Source organism: Cupressus sempervirens, chromosome 6, assembly GCF_028749045.1.
Source record: "Cupressus sempervirens isolate cs-2001-9-10 chromosome 6, ASM2874904v1, whole genome shotgun sequence".
Classification (NCBI taxonomy): Eukaryota; Viridiplantae; Streptophyta; class Pinopsida; order Cupressales; family Cupressaceae; genus Cupressus; species Cupressus sempervirens.
In genome coordinates, this window is record NC_143123.1 from 526,874,480 (window position 1) to 526,884,830 (window position 10,351).

General features: G+C 33.1%; 1 protein-coding gene across 1 annotated transcript in view; it reads right to left on the reverse strand.

Annotated features, from left to right (window-relative positions):
• The window catches only part of LOC149553341 (uncharacterized), a 45,724-nt gene extending 37,949 nt beyond the window's left edge, over positions 1-7,775 (reverse strand). The window contains exons 1-3 of the mRNA XM_089788808.1: positions 7,615-7,775; positions 5,256-5,416; positions 1,139-1,279 (exon numbers count right to left, since the gene is read on the reverse strand). Of these exons, the coding sequence (XP_089644934.1) occupies positions 1,139-1,279; positions 5,256-5,416; positions 7,615-7,701 (389 nt within the window). The 5' untranslated portion in view covers positions 7,702-7,775. The remainder of the gene's footprint in view (positions 1-1,138; positions 1,280-5,255; positions 5,417-7,614) is intronic.
• Between the last annotated feature and the right edge of the window lie 2,576 nt (positions 7,776-10,351).

The window sequence follows — 10,351 nt, forward strand, 5'->3', positions numbered from 1 at the left end:
GTCAATAATTCATAGCTGCGAAATAATATCCAGCTTTCTTAATAGCTGGATACATGTTTGGGAATTTGTGTTTATAACAGCACTTTAATTGGTCACTAATAAGAAATGATAAATTGCATGGCAAGTGTTTAATGAATTGCTCGTATCAATGTTTTATGCCATGTGTTTGTTAAAATATTGAAGAAAGAAGATTTATCATTTGGTGAAGTTATGTTTGAGTGCTAATTGTTTGAGTTCACACCTTCGTATTGCAAGTAAATATATTAGATTACTATTGTCATACAAGTGTTTGACATAATTTCCATGTAAGGTACTTGTAATTTGTACTGTGTGGGGTACAAGAACTAAGAAACTTCAGTTCGGATTTTGCACACCAACTGTTTGACGAAATGCATATTACACAAAATTGAATAATTTAAGAGTAAAAATGCAATGGATATTACAGTGGTGAAAACAGAACCTGATGTGGTTCTTATATACACCACAGGCAATGTATGCATCCCCACATCAAGAGATAAATCATAAAAGTGGATAATGGGAACTGAATTAAGAATGTAAACAGCAAGACTTAACTGTTTTACTTTGTTTATCTTTCATCTATGTTTATGGTGCATCACTCATCTGGCTTTCTTATATGTACTGACTACCACCTCTATGGTTTAAACTTGGTCAACCTCACTTCACAGTTGTTCTTCTTGATAAAACATTTTTTTTTCATCACACCCTCACCTTAAGGCCATGATGAGTTGTACAAGGTAATGGTGTTTTACAATATTCTACACCTTATAACTATATGTTTCTCTTTATAATGACATGCCATGAAATGCCTCAGCAAGATTTAGTTATTTACAAACAAAACAGTTAGATATGTGGTGCAATAAAGATAACCCTATGAAGAACACTAAATGAAAAAACAAAGACTTTGATGCTAGATCTCATCGAATTAAATGATATATCATGAAAGATCTCAGCAAAATCAAGTTGACTTACTAAGAATAGCTTGAGAGAAATCAAAATACTGGCACTGCAGGTATGTCGGTGACAGAGAAGCTTTCATATTGAGTATGCCTTACATATTTTCTTATAGAATGCAATGGGTACCAAAGCCAATTCATAAAACTTTTTGTAAAAAACTTACCAATGAAATACAGCATCGGGCTTATTTGGTGGCTTGGCAAGTAGTTGATCATAGTCACACTGCATATCAGGTCCCAAGAGCTGCTTTGATATGGATGCTGCTCTTCTTTCATATATGTTATTTTTCAAAGATGGTTTATACCTGAACTTACATGTCATCAGATACCTTATTAGTACGCTCGTGATAATTTAATATATAGACACTTAAAAAATGCACTATAACTTTTCCAAGAATAAAAAATTTATATTAATAAATGGAAAAACCAAGGAGGTGATACAAAAGTAAAAATATATACGGATAGCACATCAACTTTGAAAAACTAATAATAGAAGTGACTACATATTATAATAAATCAATACAAGTAGGAAAAAGGGTACATGAGATGGGCAATTCAATTATAACCTCAAGCTGAGGAAAACACATTAAATATTAAGAAAACAATTTCAAACAAAAAAATGTAATGCATCAGAACTATTTGCTAGCCACCTTAAAAAGCAACATATATTTCTGAGTTTGTTCTTCCTCTCCGTCTTCAAATTCTGAATCTTTCCCTATGTATGAAAGAACAAAAGCATACTCTGGAATGAGAAAATTCACTGTTTGGAAGAGAAAGCAATAGTAATAAAAACAGCCAATAGTGGCATGTTGTGATGGTTAAGTTGTTGAGTTGTTATCCTTGCCATCAAGGTTCAAATCTAATAGGGATGAGGTCCCCTATTTGTGGCCTCACTGGTTCATAGCTCCAAGTCAAAGCATTTACCCCTCTTTAAAAAAAAAAAAAATAGTAATAAAAACAAAAGAGGGAGAAGTCTATACTTGTGCAAATTCGTTTCATGCCCAAAAGAAGGAAATCAATGGTACGTCAACAGTGGATGCTCAAGACATATGGTAGGAGACGAGTAAGTTTAACTTTAAAGGACATAAACATAGGCACAGTAAGAATTGGGCGTAATGCTACAAAAATTACTGGAAAAGGTGCTCTTAATCATGATAATGGGAAGACTAAAACAGAAAACATATTGTATGTTGAAGGTTTGAAGCATAATCTTCTTAGTGTGGTCAAATGTGTGATCAAAGACACTATTACTTTTCATGGTCAAGGTTGGAAGATAAGAAAGACAACTGCATGAAAAGCAGTTTCTGATGCAAATACGAAAAACCTATACGTCCTTAGTGAGATTAGGAGAGAAGTTATATGTGACAACTGTATAAAAGTTGTGTTGTGAGGTTTTCACACCATTACCCCATTACAAATGGGGATCATGTTTTCTTTTTGGAAAGTGTAGATGGTAGAGTGAATTTGGCAGAAATGTAGGCTTTAGAAAGTCTTCTTAGAACATCAAAAGTGAAAGTTGGGTAAAACGGCAAGAGATGGCCAAGTATGAAAAACTAGAAAACTTGACAAAATTTGGCCAAGTGTGAAAAATTAGAAAACTAGCAATCTTTTTGCTAAGTGCTCAAAACTTGAAAATTTGGAAAACATGGCTAAGTCTACAAGTGAGAAATTAAAATAAGATTTTGAGCCAAGGATATGTAAATTTGAATGAGAGGAAGCACCTCTTCATCTCAAGTTGGTGGTAGAGGAAGCACCTCTTCCTCTCAAGATGGTGGTAGAGGAAGCACCTCTTTGTCTCAAGTTGGGGTTTCAGGAAGCATCTCTATGTCTCAAGTTAGGGGTAGAGGAAGCACCTCTTCATCCTAAGTTGGTTGAAGGAAGCAACTCTTTGTCATAAATTTATTGAAGGGAGAAAAAGCTAATGCAACGGGAGATTGATTCTAATGGCATTAATTGGTATGGAAATTAATTTCAAATTAAGATAAGACTCACATTTGCCTCAATTTTGCAAAAATGAAAATGGGTTTAAATTGAGATGAGATTAAATTCGCCCCGATTTTGCAAACTTGAAACTTAAAATGGGTTACTTTTTTAAAATATTTAGGTTGAGAAGGAAAATTCATGAAGATGAAGCAATTTGGGAATATGAGCCATCACAATTGAAAACTTGATAAAGTTGAGTGTCTAGATATATTTCTCTAATTACCAAGAAAGTGATCAATTTTATGAGATAAGCATGTTAAGGTGGCACCTATTTATCTTCAACAGATCAGAAGGCTCCAGTTAAATGCATTCAAGCACCTTCAATCAAGTCATGCCAAGTGTACATGAGGAGTTCACATTAAAATAATTTTCTTATTGGCCCACAATGTGGTGGTTTTATGTAATTGGTCAAGAATTTAATACTTGCAGCTATTAGCTATCTTGGGGCTTTGTTGGATGAATCTAGGCCTTTGATCTTAAATCGACCTTGGCCATCCAAAAAGGCAAACTCGAATCATTTGTAAAACAGAGATTTGGAGAAATTGTTTCTATAATACTACCAAGATTGTTCATACTTCCTTGTTGGTCTTTATGGCAGATTACTTGTATTGTTTTGGATTATGGCACGGCCTCTACATTTCCTCACTTAGGTTACCATTTTAGTTTATGGTAAGTAGAAGTAGAAGTAGATGAATGAGGCAAATGGTGAATATGTCTTTGTGGATCTCGCCTAATCCATACCACTAGTTGCTTGCTAATTGTAAGTTTATCTTACGTGGTCAGCTAAAAGTTTAATAAGCTCTACTTCAATTATCGCTTGCACATTGATATGCATCCATTGATAGTGTCAATGAATTTGTAGTAGTTAGAACATCTTATACTTTAAAAGATTGTAATGGTTTTCTAAAACCTTTATCCCTTTGCAGTTTGTTTGGTTGGAAGTGGTTGAAGTAGTTGATATCCATTAAAAGAACAACATAAGTCCCTTTGTGATATCCAGCATATGACATCATTACAACTAAGTTAAGTCCACAATAAGAAGGAACTGTGAGGTTATCTCATTTGATCACACAATCTATATACATTGTTTAGCATATGAACTTCCTTGTTCGAGAGAGAGTTGGAGATCTGTGTTTCATTTGCAGTACCAAGTATTCAATTTTGCAAATTTTTAGTGGCATAAAGCTTGCATCAACACATCCCTCTTAACCTCATTGGCCTTCCACCATCCATATGAGGCAGTGTGCCTAATGAGAAAGCCTTGAGCAGTTCTCCTTCCTGGCATTCACTTCCTCACCTTGCCATGATTGATTGTTGCTACTTGGAAATCCACATTATTACTTGTGTAATATATATGATGTTACAGCCAAATATATTATCCTATATTAATATGTAAGGAATTGTGCATTATATTGCTGCATATATCTGGCATGTATATTCATGCATACCACAATAAACAAGACTACTATTGCCTGCAAAAAAAATTCTGATCTGATCTTGATCAGGTATGAGATCACTGATGTTTTAACATCTGACGTCTTGCCCTCCTGCCTTCTCCCTTCATGTCTCTTTGTATATATATCTTTCACCTCTCCATGAAGGTAGGCATCGTTTAGAGATTGCTGAACTTTCAGCAGTGAACGCAATCTTTCATAAATCACAATCTTTCATAAGTCACTTACCTTTTAATATTAATCTTTATTTTAGTTTCAACTAATTATTAGTCCATCACATTACTCCTACAGTTATGTCAGTCCCTTATGAAAATCATTACTATACATAGTAGTAGTGATCACTGCCCTCAATTATTTGGATGCTGGTCGGTTCCCTTTCAAATAAAATGTTAATAATGAAAACATTTCACATTGTAGTTGGCCCTCATTTATATACTTCCTCCAGGCCTAATTTCTATTTAAAGCTTATGAGGGTTGTGATTTAGGTGGGCGCATGACAAATAGTTATTCCAGAAGAACTATTCTAATTACATAATGTAATTCAGATCATTGATCCCCTTCTCATACAGAGGTCAAAACAGAAGCATTAATAGAATTGCATGGACTGTAGAAGCTTACTGCCACTAATATTAGGAACTCAATATTGAGTTGAACATCCCATAAAGCATTACAGGTATCTTCTAGTTCATATTCAATTTTTAAACAAAAAGGAAGACTGAATCACCTTTATTATTTTCTAAAGGCTGCTCATTAAGATGATGTTTTTTATATGACTTTTCCTAAAGGCAATTGCCTAGGCTGCAGCATCCTCTATGATATTTTACAGAAGGGTACAGCTGTATACCTTGATGGAAGCATGATATTAATGACTGAAAAGTCTTCAATAGGCTTTGAATAATCTGCTGACATGTCACAGAAGTCTCTCCCTTCGACAGGAACCTCCCGCATGATAAATGCCATAAATTCCTTTTCCAAATCACCAAGTTCCTCCTCTGATAAGACTCCCTGAAATGAACTCTCATAATTAGTTCACTACTGTAATGTTTGGCAGTCTGTATTCATGTTGGTAACTGTGTCATTTTAAAACATTTGTAAATCTTTGCTCTCGTTTATCCATAGTAGTGGTAGATTAAAACTGAAAGATACAGTTTCATTTTTCTCTCTTGAAGCAAGAAAACAAGAAATTTACCTTTTAATTGAAATTATTCTTACATAATTATACAGTGAAAAAAAGCCAACAGGTCATATTGTTTTCAAATTATCACGCACAGCAGAAACCACAAGCTTGTTTCTAAATTTCTGGATGTGGGGAATCATTGAAAGGTAGTTTTGCACACACCTTGTATCTTTGAGTAGATTATATGTTAAGAATTTCATCTATCAGATTTGATTATTAGAGTATCAAACCAGATATTCATGTGTACTGAAAAGAAGAGCAAGCTATTGATCTTATTCACATTCCTCTGACTATTCTCTGTAGATTAGCTTGAGAGTCTCCTGGAGAGTGGCCAGTAAATTATTTGAATGATTTAATAAGCAGTGAAAAATGAACATCGTACAATGTTTAGAAATTCAAAGATGGAAATGGGATGTAGAACAGTCTAATGACACAAGAAACTGAAAACAGTCACCTGAACGGATTCACTTGAGGAATTCCACAAAATGTAGAGATAGGCATACAGATGGTGAAGATCATTTTCAAGGACTGTTGGTACAGGGTATGTGTAGCATATACATATACCCAGGAATATCCAAACTTTAAAAAATTGAGCTATCTGCCATAAACACTGTAATATGAGTTTATTTCTAAATCTATGCCACACAAAGCTGAAATTTATTGAATTCTGCCTCCTCTTTTCATTTCCAAAATAACAAAATCTATTCACAGATTGCTACAAATAAGAAACTTCAGAATTTTAATGACCTGTCATAAACAGTCGGCATAATTTTCTTTCCAAATCTAGCCACCCTAACTTGAAATTTATTGAACTCTACCTCTTCTTTGGATCTAAAATCTATACACGCAGACCCACAAATATACAAACTTCAAAAAAATAAAAAAAACCTGCTATCAAAAGTAAACATAATTTGTCTTTCCAAATCTATGCCACCCAAGTCTGAAATTTACTGAACTCTGCCTCAACATTAATTTCCATCTGTTTCGCATGCTCTAAAATTTTACACCGATTCCTAATTTATTTGTTCCACTCAGTGAGAAACATTTTTTAATGAGTTTTATTTCCTGGTTACAGGATTATAAGTATTTAATTTGCTTTGTTTCCTATTTTACAGCAGGACAAATTATTGGTAGAGAATTCTAGGAGACTTGCGTATAGTTATCTCATTACAGTCTCCAAGCTGTATCCAGGCTTTAGTGGACACCAAGCAAGAAAGTAACTGCGAACATTAGAAAGAACATAAACTTCTAATCATAATCCTCAAACTAGACCCCCTTAACAAGGACGAAAACAGGTAGTGCGGAGATATTTTCCACTATTCAAGGCAATTTATTCCAACAGATATCTCTGAGATAACCTTCGCCATCAAATTCACAACTTATTTTGGGGTTGTTCTGAAAAGAAAGAGTAGTCCAGAGGTTGTCGAGTAATAGTGATGGAGGAATTTATTTTCTCCATTTACAACAAGATGGTGAGATTTTGGAGTTTGCAGTTTCCTTCGCTTAGCTTTAGTGTCTGCATGTTGCGCCCTCCTTTGCACTATGGTCCCTCCTTAAGAAGATAAAATTACAGCCGAAGGCCTGCACAATTGAGGCCAATCAAGCCTAATGCGTGCCGATTGATACGGATCGATTCAACTGGGATCTGATTAGCCCCATTGATTGCACTAATACTCCAAATGAGGTCTAACTGGGGCAATTAAAGGAATTCTTCATCCGGTAAAGCAACCAGGAGGGAGTATGGTAGACACATCTTCAAATGTGGTCCTAGCTGATCTAAAACTTAAAAATGAAAATAAAAACGAGGAAATTGCTGTTTTCTTCCATATTCAACAAAAAAATGGTATGTGGGTTTCTTGATAATCTAGCATAGAAACATCAAATTATATAACCCATTAATTTCATTCTACAATTAGACGAATGCATGCAGCTCGCTTACAAGCACAGATGGGTTTCAAACATGTAATCTTGATTATTCCTGTCCAGCCTAAGTAAGAAAATTTGTAAGATGGGTGTCTTATGATACCTTAAGATGCACGTATCCATTCCGATTGTATAATTCCTTTTCTTCAGGAGTGATAATGTATACGTCTCCCTTTCTTCTGTCAGCCATGGAAGCTCACTTAGATGAGGTTTAGGATCTGTGAAAGAAGAAAATGATGTTGTGTTGCTGACTACATGTATTGTAGTTGTCATGAATTTGCATGCGGCCTTGTATAGCTTATCAGCAAAAGATAGATGTACTCCTGTCACGTCGGATGCGCAGCAAAAGCGTTTTTCCTATTTGAAATGGACAGGCTGAGTGATCAACCTCGATAGAACATTACCAATTCCATAAGGGCCCGTTTGGTTGCAAGCGTAGGAATTGAGAATTAGAATAGAAAATTTGAATGAGAATGGAGAATGAAGAATAGGAATGGAAAAATGCAATCCAATCTTGTTTATCCCTTGTTTGGTTATGCAAGCTTAAATTGGAATAGGGTTAACTTGCAATCGGCGCCATTTGAAAATATTTCTGAAGATGCAAGTGGCGCCATTGGAAAATCGCTAAAATATTTGAAAATATTGAAAACAAAGTCCCGAGGTCAAAGCGGATTTGAAAATTTAATAAAATTTGAAAAAGTTAAAATGAATGCAAGAATAGCAATTCCAATTACAGGTATTTTTTGGAATGGAAAAAAGTTCATTTTGGAGCTAAAATGAGAATGCGTATTTCTATTCCCTATTCCTATTCCACGCACCAAACAAAGAATACAAATCATATTCTAATTTCCTATTCCTATTCCGGTTGTATTCCAGCAACCAAACGGGCTCTAATCTAAATACCTCTATTTGTTAATAAAACATAAAATTGGAATTAAAATTTGTCCATGTTAATTTGATCCCAAGCGGAATTTCTAAAAAATTAGAATAAGAATAACTTATTCTTATTCCAATTTTTAATAAATTCAATTTGATGGATTGTCGGGTTGTCACTTTGTGTTTGGTTTATTTTACCACTCAAATGCATTTTTGGACTATTTTCTTTATTCATCATTCATCATAAGATATAAACTAAGTCAGCATTTTTTAACGTGTAATATGTGTTTTTTTATAAGAATAGCTTATTCTTATTCCAATTTTTAATAAACTTAATTTGATGGGTTGTCGAAGTATGTAACTTTGTCGTTTAGTTTATTTTGCCACTCAAATACATTTTTGGACTATTTTCTTCATTCATCATAAGATATAAACTAAGTCAACATTATTTAATGTTTAATATTTGTTTTTTTAATGACAAAAAAGAGTAATATCAAATTTGATATATTTTCTAAACTTTCATAAAATTATCTTTACAAATATCTTGTGTTTAGTCTTATAATTAAAACTATATTGAAAGATCATTTAAATATCATATTAATGATCTTGACTTATTTGTATTTTTTATTTTCTTTAATATATTTAAAAATAAAATGATTTTATTTTTTATCTTATACTCATTAAAATAATTTAATTCAATTTAAAATTGAATTTATAATATATTCTTGAAATTTCAATGAATTTCAAAGGTTGTGGTATATCTTTCACTTATAAAGTCAATTTAAAAAATAAAATAAAGGCTAATTAAAATAATTGGACTTTTAAAAAATTAATAAAAAAGTCAGTTTTTATAAATAAAAAATGTTGTTTATTTAAATATTACCAAACTAAAAATAATAATTTAATTATTAAAATTTTAAAACAAAACTTATTCCAATTCCTATTTTAGTTATTGCAACCAAACATAGAATATGCATCTTTTGACTCCTCTTCCAGGTCAACCAAATAGGTCTGTATGATATTCCACAACTTATTTTAAGAATGCACAAATACCAAAAGAGAGCTTATTCTAGTATAGAAGAATCTTGCATTCGACAATTCTTACAACCAAAGATTAAAAAGTTTGTTGCTTGCATTCAACACTTCCATCCTTTTCAAAGTTTGAATAATGTATTAATAAACTAACATATATATATATATATATATATATATATATATATATATATATATATATATATATATATATATATATATATATATATATATATAATTGAAAACAAAAAGGACTAGAAAGGTAATGATAAATTGAAAAATAGACTAGAAAGAAAATTATGTCTGATTAAAATCAACAACATGGCAAGGAACCCTTACAAAACTAAAGTCTAAAGGGTTCAAACTAATTGACAATACATTAGCAAAAGTGTTGGAATTCACTATTGTAGGTCATTAACAACATATTAACCTCAAAGACTGTATCATTTCTCTAAACATTTGCTTGATGAACAATAAGGTGCAATTGACCACTTATAGCAGAAAGGCCACAAAGGCCAATAACAACGCACATTCAAAGGGCTACTATAGATTAAGAGGCAATTCACAGAAACCACATGGGCAACACTCGCATACAAGAGGGTTTTGAGAGGCTCCTCAAACCTTCATATTTGAGCTCGAAATAGTGTTGAGACCATCCAATAAAAAATTGTGTCACTCTGATGAAAGTTCTACCCCCCATCTACATAACTCATTTCCACCTCAATAAGGAAGTAGTCCACCCCAACAAGAACAAAGAAGGGAGAGCCCAACAAACAAGAGAGCCACCCACAAATCCATCTCGCATTTGAGCAACCACTAAACCATCAACCACTTGCTCAAAACAAATTTCTGCCACCATAAGAAATTTGGCAAGGGCCAACCATCTCCAAAATATGCATAAATCCTTAACCAAAAATAACCAAAGACTAGAA